This window comes from Mixophyes fleayi, chromosome 9 (genome assembly GCF_038048845.1).
Source record: "Mixophyes fleayi isolate aMixFle1 chromosome 9, aMixFle1.hap1, whole genome shotgun sequence".
NCBI lineage: Eukaryota > Metazoa > Chordata > Amphibia > Anura > Limnodynastidae > Mixophyes > Mixophyes fleayi.
The window spans coordinates 89,310,529-89,326,349 of NC_134410.1; the positions used below are offsets into that span (position 1 = coordinate 89,310,529).

The 15,821-nt window shown below is 40.0% G+C and overlaps 2 protein-coding genes across 4 annotated transcripts in view; both read left to right on the forward strand.

Moving 5' to 3' along the window:
* Nucleotides 1–15,821, forward strand: part of LOC142100820 (adenosine deaminase domain-containing protein 2-like) — a 1,209,653-nt gene that overhangs the window by 918,782 nt on the left and 275,050 nt on the right. The gene's annotated exons all lie outside the window — the stretch shown is intronic.
* The window catches only part of TYW2 (tRNA wybutosine-synthesizing protein 2), a 91,379-nt gene that overhangs the window by 66,611 nt on the left and 8,947 nt on the right, over nucleotides 1–15,821 (forward strand). For all 3 annotated transcript variants that reach the window (XM_075184647.1, XM_075184648.1, XM_075184649.1), the window contains exons 4-6: nucleotides 5,395–5,593; nucleotides 5,701–5,851; nucleotides 5,936–6,045. In XM_075184647.1, the coding sequence (XP_075040748.1) occupies nucleotides 5,395–5,593; nucleotides 5,701–5,851; nucleotides 5,936–6,045 (460 nt within the window). The remainder of the gene's footprint in view (nucleotides 1–5,394; nucleotides 5,594–5,700; nucleotides 5,852–5,935; nucleotides 6,046–15,821) is intronic.

A 15,821-nucleotide genomic window follows, 5' to 3' on the forward strand; every position in this document is an offset into this window, starting at 1 on the left:
AAGTGTACATATAATCATATTATATAAACTAATAATAAACTAAATACTATCTGCTCATAAATGACTGTAACGGAACCAATATGAATTACATAAATAATTAAATGTTGTAATGCGTGTGTGTACGGGCGTATTTTACCGTGCGATCGCAATATGCCACGTGTAGTGTGGCACACTGAGTGCATTTGACCAATAAAACAATATCAACCAATATTCTTTCATTCATCCAATTATACGACTTCGACACTCTCTCTGTCCCCCCCTTCAGCGTGTCTCTCCCTCTGTTCCCCCCCCCCCTTCAGGGTGTGTGTGTCTCTCTCTGTCCCCCCCCCCCTCGGCGTGTCTCTCTCTCTCTTTCTCTGTCTGTCCCCCCTTCAGCGTGTGTCTCTCTCTTTCTGTCCCCCCTTCAGCGTGTGTGTGTCTCTCTCTCTCTGTCCCTCCCTTCAGCGCGTGTGTCTCTCTCTGTCCCCCTTCAGCGTGTGACTCTCTCTGTCCCTTTTCAGCGTGTGACTCTCTGTCCCCTTTCAGCATGTGTCTCTCTCTCTGTCCCCTTTCAGCGTGTGTCTCTCTCTCTGTCCCCTTTCAGCGTGTCTCTCTCCTTCTCTCTGTCCCCCTTCAGCGTGTGTGTGTGTGTCTCTCTCTCTCTCTCTCTCTCTCTCTCTGTCCCCCTTTAGCGTGTCTCTCTCTCTGTCCCCCCCTTTAGCGTGTCTCTCTCTCTCTGTCCCCCCTTCAGCGTGTGTCTCTCTCTTTCTGTCCCCCCTTCAGCGTGTGTCTCTCTCTCTGCCCCCTTCAGTGTGTGTGTGTGTCTCTCTCTCTCTCTGTCCCCTCCTTCAGCATGTGTGTGTCTCTCTCTCTCTCTGTCCCCCCCATTCAGAGTGTGTGACTCTCTCTCTCTCTCTCTGTCCCCCCCTTCTGCGTGTGTGTGTGTGTCTCTCTCTCTCTCTGTCCCCCCCTTCAGCGTGTGTGTGTCTCTCTCTCTGTCCCCCTTCAGCGTCTCTCTCTCTCTGTCCCCCTTCAGCGTGTCTCTCTCTCTCTGTCCCCCACTTTAGCGTGTCTCTCTCTCTCTGTCCCCCCTTCAGCGTGTGTCTCTCTCTTTCTGTCCCCCCCTTCAGCGTGTCTCTCTCTTTCTCTCTGTCCCCCCCTTCAGCGTGTGTCTCTCTCTCTCTCTCTATCCCCCCCTTCAGCGTGTGTCTCTCTCTCTCTCTGTCCACCCTTCAGCGTGTGTCTCTCTCTGTCCCCCCCTTCAGCGTGTCTGTCTCTCTCTCTGTCCCCCCCTTCAGCGTGTGTCTCTTTCTCTCTCTCTCTGTCCCCACCTTCACTCCCCTTTACTTAACTTCTTACCTGACGTCCTCTCTGCTGCTGCTCCTCACTGAGGCTGGACGGACGTGATGACGTCACGCCCGGCAGTCAGTGAGGAGGAGGATCCGGCGCTGGATGATTGGTAATTTTTTTTTTGTTTGTTTGTTTTGTGGGGGGGGGGGGTTTCTCTCTTTTTTTTTTTTTTTTTATTGCTAGGGATCGCGGCACCCCTGTGACAGCGCCGCAGCACACTTTGGGAACCGCTGTCCTAGCATATAAGTAAGCCCAACTCAACTGGGCACTCAACTAAAAACTGTGGAGCTACAGGGGGTTGCAGAGGGTAGGGGTCTGTCAGTATGATACATTAACAAGTTAACTAGTAAGTGCCAAACTCCACTCCCCTCACACAACCCCATGGTAGCAGTGTCCTCCAGATAGGATCAAAGAGAAAAAAAATGACATGAATGTTCTAGTCTTATTTACATGATTAGAGAAAATACACTACTTATTATTATATTATGTTATTATTTGTATAATATTGTAAAGCGCTACGGAATATGTTGGCGCTATATAAATAACTGATGATGATGATGATGATGATAATATAGTAACTTCTGGACTGTGAGCTGTATCATAAATTGGTAATACTTTATGAAACTTCCTTCGTCCAAACTCAAACTACATTTTCTGTAACTAATTTCTGTTTTATAAATCACACAGCCATTTACTTCCGTTCTATATCACATGTTTACACAGATGTTCCCCATTGTATTAAGAATATTTTATAGCTCTTACACAAATGGCAAATCTAGATGGGTTGCAACCCTAATAGCTAAGTATGCATCATTCCATTTGATTGATGCTCAATCAATATTCAGATTCAGGAGGGTTAATGCTTTTTGTTAAAGCCTTTGTTGCAAGTACGGTGGTCAGTTTTGCTAACATATATTTACCTAAAACAGGACAAATTGCCCTGTAGCAAAAAAAAAAATTACTGACCAATCGAGAAAACTTTCATGATGCTACATTGATTATTGGAGATGACCTCAATTTATTGCTAGAGCCACCATTAAATTCCTCCACCCACAGATTACTGATAGGCCTCAAACGTCAGTTCGCCTTTAGTTCATAGATGGTTGACGGCATTCCACCCAGATGAATGCAATTACATTTTTTACTCCCACCCACGTCACTCATGTACGTGAATAGATTATTTTTACCTCAAACCTCACCAATTTCATCTACTCTCAAACTCATCAATAGGTTTATCAACTGATTGAAATATGTCTATATATTTCCATTCATCTTCCTACTTCCTTTAATGAAGTCTAATGGCTTTAAGGCGGTAAAACTTTTTTCCCCCCAAGAAAATAATACTGATTACGTAGCCCCTACATATATTTGGGATTGAATTATCAAGTAACAATTCCAGTATATCAAATACAGGTCTCGAGGCATACCAAAAGCTCAACTGATGCCCAGACATGCTTATCAAATTAACAGATCTATGCCAGAAACATAAACTGTTTTGATACTCTCCTTGCATTTGAAATTAGTGCCCAAAACTTACATCTGTACAGCAACAAGTGTGGACGCGCGCTTGCCTTAAACCAGAAGCAGTAATACACATATGTAAGACAAATTACGGATGATTTGGGTAGCAAAATCTAATTTCCAAGATTATAGAAGGATTTGCATTTACCTATAAAAAAAATTGTATCATACTCTTTGCCACGTGCCACCAGAATGCTGTGTTAGATACTTAGCTTCAGCTAAATTGCCAAAATGTATTGCTGAAACAGTACTACAACTAGAGTACCTTTTTATGGTAGATAAGATGGAAAACCCCTTTCCCAGCTCCTGTCTGGCAAAAGCCCTGGCTCAGAATGGTATTCTAACTTCTTTTTCTCAGGCAATATCTACTTATATATGTCAATGCCTGTCAATCGATGCTGAATAAGTGTTTATTCATGCAAAGGACATTAATACACTTCGGGTCTTTTGCATAAAATCCTGCCTCTGTTAAAAAAAACAAAAAAAAAACAGTGGCAAAGTCAGTCAACAAACAATTTTCCTCACCCTTCTCCATACAATTTACCCAACACAGGTTATCATCATTCAACACCCCCTAACATCCTTTTTATATAATCTTGCCCTTCCGCTAAGTCAGGGTGGTGTCAATATTAGACTGTGGACAATGGATGGAGAGAATTCTCCAACTGGTTAATAAAGGACACTTGCAGGACTTGCATGCTTTACAGTCTTATTTTAATCATTTGACTATAGGCCACTGGCAATACAGACAAGTATCTCAATTTGTAGGTTAAAAACATAGAAATCATAATGCATTTGAATCAATGTTTTCAAGCTGCTGTCCACCAGGGCACATCATATCCTTGATTTACCTTACTTACATGTCCAGAAAACTTTCTTCCTCCTTCCCTGATGGAGTAATGGTAAACAGATCTGGGGATACAATCTACTATTGAACAGTGGAATGTTGTTGTTCTCTCCATCTACCTTGGCTCCCAAAATGTTGTTGCTCACACAATGGTATGAATGCCCTTCACAAATCAATCACATTAATGCTAGTATCTCTCCATTGTGCCCACAGATTTCTCAGTATTGGTCATTCATAAAGTAGGCAAGCAAATCGCCTCACTGCAATCAGTCTAATCTTTGCTAATTGTGGCCCACATATACACTTGCGTCAAATGTTTGGAATCACTAAGAAATGTCTTGCTTTTTGAAAGCTTATCCCACAAGAGTGCAATAGGGTTGAGATCATGCGATTGTGCAAACAAGTCATTCAAAGAAAGCATTCCAGCTCCCTATTTCTTCTCCAAAATCATTTTTGCATAACTTAGATGTACGCTTAGGAGCGGTGTTCTGCTGCATTTTGAAATTTACACCAATCAAGTGCTGACCACAGGGGATAGCATGATATTATAAAATAGAATGGTAACCTTTCTGGTTCATTATTCCTTGCACCCTGTGTAAATCTCCCACCATAATGCACTAAACAGCCCATACCAATACATTTCCTCCGCCATGCTTGACAGAGGGCATCAGTACTGTTCCAGCATCCTTTCATTTGTTCACATATGTTCTCTTTGAGCCAAACACCTCATACTTAGACTGACACATCCATAATGCTCTTTTTCAATCATCCACCATCCAATGTTTATGTTCTTTTGCCCATTTTAAACTTTTTTTTTTTCCTAATTTCCAGTTTCAAATATGGCTTTTTCATTGCAACTCTCTCTGTAAGGACTGCATCCCAGAGTCATCTTTTAACTGTTGCAGATGACCCTGGTATTTGGAGTGTATCAAGGACCTGTAAGCCGTCTGTTTTTGAAACTGCAGTATCTGATAATCCTCTTGTGTATCTGGGCCTTCCGCTTCCTTTTCTCTCAAGACAGTTGTGAGCTCCTTTGTATGAACTCTTCAGTTTCTTGGCAATCTGACAAATGGAATAGACTTCATTTCTCAAAAACAATAGTGTTTCTTGAGAAAGCTGTTTTGTTTTGGCCATTTTTGAAACCAAAATTAGTCATATGTGAATAATTAATAATAAATTTGTAATTTCAAGCTGTTATTTGCAGCATTAGTAATACCTTAAATATATATTTTAAAACAATTTAATGATACTTTGATAACAGAAAAGTATGAATTCTTTCAAAAATTTAAATATGTCTTAGTGATTTTAAACATTTGCATGCTAGTGTACTCCCACTGACGGATACTGGATAAAGAAGGCAGAAGAAAATCTAAAGATCATTGAAGAGAAAAAAGAGAGAGCATTATTTCCAAGATACATTTATGAAGTATTGCTTAACTCAAATTTCCTGAATGACCACCTGTTTTTCAAAACACTCTCAAAGTTATTCGGCTCTCAAGATTGATACACCCCCAAAAATTGTAATATCTCATTTGGCCTGTACTAGGTGTAAGTCTTAGACATATATGGTTCTTAAAATTTTGTGTTGTGTTTGTTTTCCTTATTTGAGGGATACTTGTATGTTTTTTGTTGTGGATTTGTATTTTTTCATTTCAAATACTGTTAAATGTTTGCTGAGCTTTTTATCTGTATTCCAGAATCCTGTGCTCTCTAAAAGGGCCAGAGTTCAGTCTCCAGCCCAGAAGTTACGTATGGACCTATACGAGCTGTTGGAACGCTATGGAGTATTTTGGGGGCGGAACTTGGAACGTGACCTTCCTCACTCCTGGCAGCAACATGGTGATCTTGTTGTTCTGAGCGAAGACTGCTTTTGTGACCATGTATGGAAGCAGTTAGGTGTGTTAGGTGTTAATAAACCTGATGGGTTAGTTTGCTGCACAAAAACAGGATTTGAAGTAAGAAAACAACCTTCTCCATATATCTTTTATGTTTAAAATTTGCAGGTGATGAACTTTGGGTCAATGTAGCATGCTCTCTTAGGGCTAAACGACTAGCAAAGCAAGGTCGAGTTCTGGATGATGGAATGAGATCACCTAATGTGACTTTATTACTTGGAGATAATGGATGGGTGGAACACGTGGACAATGGCATCAGGTAACTAATATAACCAATTAACATTGAAGGTGCAATTGAATCATTTCTGTTACGATGTCTAATGCGCTTCACAACTATCTGCAGATATGCTTTTGATGTCACCAAGTGCATGTTCTCAGCCGGAAACATAGTCGAAAAACAGAGGCTAGCTACTCTTTGCTGTTCCAACGAGATAGTGGTGGACCTTTATGCAGGTGAGATATGTTTTGTACCCTTTGTATTCTGTTTTTAATCTGTATAAGTGGCACAGACTGAAAAAAATTCTTGTACTTGAGAATATGTTCACCTCTTGCAGGATGGTTAAGGCTGACAAAATCAAGGCAATGAACAAATGACTGGCTTTCTTCCTAGTCTATAGAGACAAAAAAGGTGGTAATACATTTCTTTCCTGTGCACTCCACATTATTACACAAGAGCACTATTGGAGGGCACAATTTATTTGTCTTAAAGCAAAATTATACAAATAGGAATGAGATACACCTGGGCCTCAGAAATATGAAACTTTTATTATTACAATCACAGACAATTTCACAGAATTTATATGAGTAATTACATGAAGTAATAGCCTGATATAAATATGTATTCTACTGTTTAAGCTCTTTTTATCATGGGGCAGGCTGGATGTATGAATTTTTTTTCACATAGAGGCATGTAATGCACAGCTATTTTGTGCTTTTTTTTTTATACAAAACAGTTGCATGATGTCTCCATTTAAGAATCTTGAAAAAGCAGTTCAGTTTATTGTTATGGTTACCGACTGATAAACATTGATCAAAGTCTATCAGTGACAGCTCAGTTCCTGTGTGTGTGGTGCACTGCTGCAAGCCTCCATCTTTATAACAGGAAGTAATTGTACCCACTGGTGTATGGAAACACAGTGCATCATCATCATCAGCTATTTATATAGCGCCACTAATTCAGCACTGTACAGAGAACACACTAACATCAGTCCCTGGTCCATTAGAGCTTACAGTCTAAATTCCCTAACATACACACAAACAGACAGACAGAGATAGAGAGACTAGGGTCAATTTAATAGCATCTAATTAATCTACCAGTATGTTTTTGGAGTGCGAGAGGAAACCGGAGCACCCGGAGGAAACCCACGCAAACACGGGTAGAACATACAAACTCCACACAGCTATGACCATGGTCGGTAATCGAACTGTTGACCCCAGTGTTGTGAGACAGAAGTGCTAGCAACTAAGCCACCGTGCTGCCGCATTCCTCTATGCACCGGTGAGACATGGTGATAATACCCGTATGCAGGGCCTGAGTAAGGGTTCCAGGTGCCCTTGGCTAACACACCCTTTGCCGTCCCCCCCGTCCCCCCCCCCAACCAAAATTAACGCACATTTTGAACTGTAAATCTGCAATTATGTCTAGATTTAGTACAAATTCAAATAATGAGTAAAGTAGAAATATAAAAGAATGGCAACAGTAGAAAATTATAAATAATTATAAATTAAACAGTCAAACTCTCCAAATCTACAAATTACAAGTAAACGATAATAATAATAACGCACAAGGTAATGTTTTCTATAGCACATAAAACGGCTAACAGGCTACAAAAGTGTATAGAAGAATTTAAACAAAACTTTTTTCATGTACAAAAGTGCAAAGAATTGTTGTAAATTGAAGAATCATTTTACATCAAGCTCCTTTTTCTTGCTTTAGAAGTGGCAAACTTTTCTATTATATCCTCAAACTTCAAGTTCTGCAAGAAGTCACTTTCAATGAATAACAGAGCAAGAGCTGTGAGCTTTTCTTGATGTAAAGTTGACCGCAAGTAGTTTTTTACCCTCTTTAAAGCAGAAAAAGATCGTTCTCCACTACCATTAGTGACTGCCATACTTAAAAAGAGGCGCAGTACTATTTCTATGTTTGGAAACATTGATTTTACATTACAGTTTTTTAGCAATGTCAAGAGTCTTGAGGCTTCTGAGCTATGTTTACTACTTTCTTGATGGTCGCTTTTATGACCTTTCATAAAAGAGGCTAAATGGACACACTCCTCAGGAAGTACATTGTCCAAATCCGATTTGTATATTTGTAAGAGTTGGTTTGCTTTCTCTCGAATTTCGTCATTTTGCATATCACTTAAGTGCCATAAAAATCCAAACAGATTAAGTACCTCTGTATAAATTTCTCTCCTTTTCTCCAAATTAACCTTAAGTGCATCTATTGCGACATAATATTTCTCTACAATGAACGACTGCCTTCCATCAAATTATGTGTTCCCACCAATACTTTCGTCAAATGGAACTTTCAGCTTCTTTTTCCTTCTCACATCTTTGTTGTACACATTTGACTCACATATTTGTATTGCCTCTATTTCAAACCTCTTAAACTCCTCTTCATCACGAAGCATGATCAAAAAGGCGTCTAATGAATTATACAACCCAACAACTCTTGCCAAATCTGTACTTCTTCCTTGGATTTTTTCACTTACATCTTGAAACTTCCCCAAGACACTGTTCCAAAAACAGATCATTATTGCCATTTCCAGGCTTTTAACTTTCTCCACCATTAGGTTAGCTTCATTTCGGACATCCTTTACTTGCCCTTCATCATTGCCTATCTCTTTTAATGCGGCAACGACTTCATGGTAGGATTTATGCAGAGCTTTACCTGCATCAGCACGGGCACTCCAACGTGTTTTGGACAGTGTTTTCAAAACAATCGAATCTTCTTTGAATTTGGCTAACAAAATCTCCCATCTGTGAGTTGAGGATGAAAAAAAATTGTAGAGCTGTTGTTGTAGTGCAAAGAAGGCAACTGACTTATTACTGCTTTCTGCAGCTGCGGAGCCCACAAGGTTTAAAGAATGTCCAGCACAAGGAATATAATTTGCTAAAGGATTCAGCTGTTTTATTCTAGATTGCAGTCCCTTATATGGTCCCGACATGTTATTGGCATTATCATAACTTTGGCCCCGACAATCACTCAAATTAAGGTGTAGTGATTCTATTGTAAACAGAACTGCTTTTTCCATTTCCTCACCTTTGTGGCCACAATTAGGTATGAATGTAATGAAACGTTCAACTGGGGTGCCATCTGGCAAAACATATCGAACAACAAATGTTAGTTGGTCAGTGTGCGATACATCCGGTGTTGAATCAACGATTATGGAATAATATTTGGCCTGTTGTATCTCTGCAACGATATTCGTTTTAACTTGCTCCGATAGTTGCAGAATAAACTCATCAACAATTGTGGAAGATAAGTAAGAAGGTACACCTCTTCCCTTATTCCCAAATCTAGCCAGATGATCAGCCATGAATGAATCAAATTTAGCTATCAATTCAAGACAACCCAGAAAATTTCCATTCTTTGAAGAACCAATAATCTCATTCTCTCCATGAAAAGGTAGTCCTCTGGAGGCTAAGAATTTAACTGTTTCAACAACACGTAGAAGTACATTGCGCCAATAGCTTACTTCTTCGTTGTATTGTTTAAATAACTGGATGTCCACTCTTTCGGAAAATTTACCTCTGTCAAAATATTTTACAAGACATACTCGGTGTTCAGAAAGATTGTCATGGTCAGATATAATATTACTGTTTTTCCAGTCATTAAATCCACTGGTAGCTAATAAAGTTGTGCCTCCATAAAGTTTGCAAGGAGCACAGAATACATGACCAGTTAATATTGAATACACCAGCCAAGGTCGCTTAACAGTCTCGCCATTAGTAAGTTTTTTAGAAAAAGCAGCCTTAGATAAAAATAGTTTCTGATTTAAATATTTCCTTTCAGATTTGGAAAAGTCTGCCTGATCGTTCTGCTTTATTCCATTGTGAGCAATAAGTTCATCACTCACCACCCAGAATGCTGGGTCATCAGAAGGATCAGAGAGCTTTAGAGCATTTTCTGCTTGTTGAATATTAGTTACTGGGATGGGTGTCAGTGACTCACTTGGTGCACTGGAGCTGGAACCACAATAACTAGCTGAACTAGTTGAAGGTACTGACTGTGCAACAGCATCACCACCACATTTATCACCAATACTTAAATCTTCAGCCACCTTTCCTGCAGAACGCCGGAAAAAAGATTCAAGTTTGGGAATCTTTTTCAATAAAGAACCCTCTCGTTCATCTCTCTCCTTTGCTCTTTTTCTAAACTCAGCTCCACTTGGCTTTTTAAATGGTTCACGGGAATCTTTGTCAGTCATTTTGTTGTTACTAAAATCCCTAAAAAAGGGATTAAGGGAGGCATAAATTTACCAAACTTACGTATATCAGGAGCAAAGATGTACAAGACAAACAGATATAGCTATATCCTATGCTGTAAAATGAATTATTAAACTTATTGCAATCAATAAATGATAATCCTTCAATGCTGCTGTTCACAGAAGCCTTGCATACCACTCCATAAACTATACCAAAGAAACCACTAGAAACAACAGCGCTGTAAAAATACTCAGGATATGACTCACTACACAACTATAGATATAGCTAAACATACATACATTATAATATCTATCTCTCTCTCTCTCTCTCTCTATACATATATATATATATATATATATATATATATATATATATATATATATATATGTATGTATATATATACATACACACACGCATGTGTATATATACACACACAGTTCTAAACTATTGATTAATACATTAAACACACAGACCCTAAGTCATTAAGGAATGGAAAGCCAAAAAGATAGTAACTTTGCACCTGGCCAGAACCATGTTGCTTTGGAGGTAAATTTAAAATTTGGGGTAATGTTTATTATTAGGGTAGGGCATGTCATAGATCAATTTGAAATTTTAGTGTAAACATAAAGCTAGCAAGTATTTGTGTGTAACATTAAAAAACAGCCAGTATTTAACTTATTTTCAAAATAATAAACTAATATGTACCACTTGCATTGTAACATGGTTTTCTCCATATGAAAACTTCATTGTTTTTTAAATTCCTTACATTAATGAATCAGGCCAACACTAGTTACAAAAAAAACATTAAAATGTCACTAAAGTAAAAATCCACATTCATTGTTAGACAGATTTTGCTGTTCTCTCTTACCTGATCTTGCAGTGTAGACCACCAGATGTTTACTCTTGTTTGTTCTTGAAGTATTGTTGTCAGTTGGCTTCTGGAACCTTGGAGTCCTAGATTGAAAATGTGCAAAAATGCAAAATGTTAACAAACCCTGAATGATTCAAACACAACACTTCATTATGACCAAATAAAACAACCCCTTAGTACAGGCATATATAGATAATAAAATATATGAAAATTATTTATAATCATATACTAACATCTACCAACCCCAGACAGTCAGTTAATTAACCCCCCAGCCCTTGGCCAATTTATAATTTTTATGCCTCCTGCAGCTTATCTCCCCCCCGAGTCATGATCGCACCTCTGGCCCCATATAGAAAAAAATATTTATCCCCCTGCAGCTTACCCCCCCCTGCGTCATGATATGTGCCACTGCCCCAGCCATAGAGAATAATAAGTAAAGCCACTGAGCCTATTATCCCACCCCCAGTCATGATCTGTGCCACTGCCCCGCCATTAATTATTTGTGCCTAAAAATATGATAATCCTTCAATGCTGCCAGCGCCAGTCCCCCCCCACCCCCATTGTGCCAGAAAATGCCAGGTTCTCACCCCCCATATTATGGCTCAAAATGCTCTCCTCTTCCCCCCCCCCCCCCCCATATTATAGATCAAAATGCTCTCCTGCTCCCCCCCCCATATTATAGATCAAAATGCTCTCCTGCTCCCCCCCATATTATGGATCAAAATGCTCTCCTGCTCCCCCCCCCCCATATTATAGATCAAAATGCTCTCCTGCTCCCCCCCCCCCATATTATGGATCAAAATGCTCTCCTGCTCCCCCCCCCCATATTATAGATCAAAATGCTCTCCTGCTCCCCCCCCCATATTATAGATCAAAATGCTCTCCTGCTCCCCCCCATATTATAGATCAAAATGCTCTCCTGCTCCCCCCCATATTATAGATCAAAATGCTCTCCTGCTCCCCCCCCCATATTATAGATCAAAATGCTCTCCTGCTCCCCCCCCATGTTATGGATCAAAATGCTCTCCTGCTCCCCCCCATATTATAGATCAAAATGCTCTCCTGCTCCCCCCCCCATATTATAGATCGAAATGCTCTCCTGCTCCCCCCCCCATTTTATAGATCAAAATGCTCTCCTGCTCCCCCCCCCATTTTATAGATCAAAATGCTCTCCTGCTCCCCCCCCCATTTTATAGATCAAAATGCTCTCCTGCCCCCCCCCCCCCCATATTATATATCAAAATGCTCTCCTGCTCCCCCCCCCATATTATAGATCAAAATGCTCTCCTGCTCCCCCCCCCTCCATTTTATAGATCAAAATGCTTTCCTGCCCCCCCCCCTCATATTATAGATCAAAATGCTCTCCTGCTCCCCTCCCCATATTATAGATCAAAATGCTCTCCTGCTCCCCCCCATATTATTGATCAAAATGCTCCCCGGGCAGCCATTGAGTCAAAGTACCTTACCTGCCTGTGAAATGCTCCTCTGTTGTTCTCCGTCGTCCGGCGGTGTTTGTCCTTTTCTTTCACTGCGGGCGCAGTCTGTCTGATTAGTGTGGTCTTGTGAGATGTTAACATCTCACGTGACCACACTGAACAGCGCACCGCGGCCGCAGTGACGGCAGATGACAGCGCCTTCAGCATACTATAGCCTGTGTATGGAGTCATAGGCGAACTCCGTACACCACAGGCGGACCCCGTTAGGTAACAATTTCGCGGTCGGGCGGGGTTGAATGGAAAAAAAAAAAAAGAAAAAAAAAATCTTTCTATTACCCAGCGCTGCTGCGCCCCCCCCCCCCCCCCCCCGACCCAGCGCCCCAGGCTGCAGCCTGGTCAGCCTGTTGGCTGATCAGGCCCTGCCCGTATGGTTTCTATACACACTGCAATAGTCAGGTTGACACGTTGTTATATGGAACCTCTATTGCTGGGAAAGCAAATGAATTTCAGAAAATATGTGAATATTGGATTGGATCATCCTTGAGTGTTACATTTTTATCCAGATTGTGATGGCTACTTTATGTATACAGTGTAATTGTCCATTTCACCTGGATCACTGAAGAATGGTTTCATAAATACACTAAGGATTTTCATCTCCTTTACTGGCCTAATATTAGTCCAGTCAAGAATGCGTGTGACATGTTGGAAATTTGTCAACAGTTAGCTGCAGTGCAAAACAGCTCTGTGAGATACAACCTTCCCTAGTATTGTGTGTGTGTGTCCCTCTGTGGTTTTACATGTTAATGCACACCTACACAAGATCCTGTTTGCCTGAATCCTTAAATTTTCGTAGCCTGAATTATTGTCTGTATCTACAAGTCATCAGAGTTTGAATTGCCTACTTTCTTTTTTTTACCTGCTTCCCAAATGTATCAGTGTTTGCTTTTATGGATCCTCATCTAATACTTGTACTGCATATTGCATCAAAATATTCTGAATAGCCTTATTATTCGATATGATAATAACTGGACTGCATTCTAATTGCCAACATTCTCAGTCTTATTTCTTCTATCATTTGTTGTTGTTTTAAATGTGTTGGGTATTTAAAATTGGTGGTTGTGCTTTTGATGAATGCCGAAACCATGTCAGAATACTAGGCCCAAAAAATAAATATATTTGTGTGTTGTATACCAAAATTGCTTGGATTCTGCAGATCCTGTCTTTTTTATAATTTGACTTTCCCTTGTTATAATGTTTTTCCAGTCATCTTCTGTTCTCATTTGTTTCTGTTTATATACCCCATACTTGCCTGTTCTCTATGTTGAATTTATTTTATGCCATTGTGTTTTCTGCCTATTGTCTGAGTCTGGATCCATTTCAAAAGAGATTCAAATAGATATTTATGACTGAGCTGAGGATCTCCTGGAAACAAACATTCTCTCTGTCTTCATGCTGCTTATTTGGAACATCTTTTCATTCATTACAGGCTGTGATTTACACCATTGACTAGCATTGTATGTGTTCCTGCACACTACCGAGGTCCAAATCTTGTTTGCCTAAATCCTTGAGTCTTCCTAGCCTAAACCATAGTCTGACTTGTACCAATCATTGTCTACTTTGTTTCTCCGGGTTTCGGTGTTCCCTTTGACTGCCCCTTTATGAAATACATGGTCAGTGTGATGGCATATTTTATCAATATCAGTGTGGGAAAACCTCCAGGTGGGTGGGGGGATTACTGGTAACTGCCACTGGAGGTAGTGACTGGAGCACCCCAGTCCGCAGCACTGGTTAGTGAGGGTTTTGTCTGTCTGCAGGCTCACTTTACTTGCAATCCCTGTTACTGAGCTGCAAATGTCACTTTTGTACAAGCCCAAACCGGAGCCTGCACTTGGGAAGCTGCGGCTCTCACTAGGCTAGGCACTTTTAGTTGGTGGGGTTCAGTCTTTGTGACAGCGTCCAAGTTTTGTTGCTGGGCCCTAGTTGGAGGTCCCATGTGTTCAGAAAATTTCTCCAGAACAGCCAGGCTTCAGAGGCCTGCAATGCTGTTCCTCTCTATATTAGAATGTAGGGTTGTTTTTCCTGAGTGGAATAATGCCCTCATGCTCTGCAGAGTTTTCTATGTCTCTACTTAGAGAAGCAGTGGAAGTGATGGAGGTTTTCCTTTTTTCTAGGATTCCTGGTGTGGCAAGTTTCCACTAGACAATTTCTTTTGATATCTAGTCAATGAAATCAACATTATACATTTAGATGTACCAACATTCTGCACAATCTCATTGAATATTGAGAGTTTTAAGGAAGCATTACAATTCAAATATTATTAGACAATGTTGGTTTCATTGATTAGATATCAAAAGAAATAAAGAGGCAATGCAAGGTATTGCAGTTTAATCTGCATTTTCATATATTGTTTTTCTCACACAAGCACACTTTGGTGTGCGTAACTTTGGTTTCTAACATTTCACTGGTGTCTAAGAATCAGGGATCTTTTGAGATATAAAACAGCATTTTTGAGTTCATAATAAGATCTTATTTTTTATTATCATTTTAATACAATCCAGAGTGCTCCATAATATCACCCTCTTTTTTTTTTTCTTTGCGCTGGAGTCAACAAAGAGCCCCAATGATGATCTAATGGAATTGTTATAGTCCTCTAAAATATAATAGCTTGGGGGGTCATGGTCTTTGGCAAGGGATATGTGTAATGTTTTTGGAGGTAGTATATTATGTAATTTGGAACATGTTCAGGTCCATAAAAGTCAAAAAAATGCACATACAAAGAGGTTGCTGAAATAAATTCCTAAGTCTGCTGATAATCTGCAGAGAGATTATAAGGGCACAGTCGTGCCCTTATATTAAGGTTACATCTTTTAAATGACATTTTGCCATTGGAAATCTGTGAGACTGGGGGCATGGTGTTTGAGGGGCTACATTTTAAAAAGTATTAAAGCTATTAAACTGAAATTTGGCATGCGAATGAAGAACCGTCCATAGGTGCTGCATGCCAAATTTCAGAAAAAAAGAATAAAAAATTACAAATTAGGAATAATCTAAATTTCAAAATCTCACCTTTTGTTTTTCCACTTCCTATTTTGCAAAAGTCACAGTTTTTCAGGGTTTTTTTTGGGGAGAGCGTAACTCAGTGTACAGGAGGTCTAAAGACTTTGGGTTTGTTTTATAAGAAAGCTATTAGGGCTGAGGAGTGCCTTTGAGGGTTTATAATTTTGAGAAAGTTATAGTTTTTTTACAATTTGGGAAAATATGCCCCATTTTAAAGATAGGGGATTTCATAACGTTGCACATGTCGGTTAGAGGTTTGTGCTGGGTGTACTAAGACTGGCTTCACTTGAGAGCACACACATGGCCGAGTCTCTGATTAAGTGATTTTCATCTCTGAGCTGAAGAAATTACCCACACTTTCTAGCCACAGGGGGGCTGTTTAGTGTTTTGGGGATATGGGGGGGGGGGCACCCTGTAGCACTATTAGCCCAGGCACT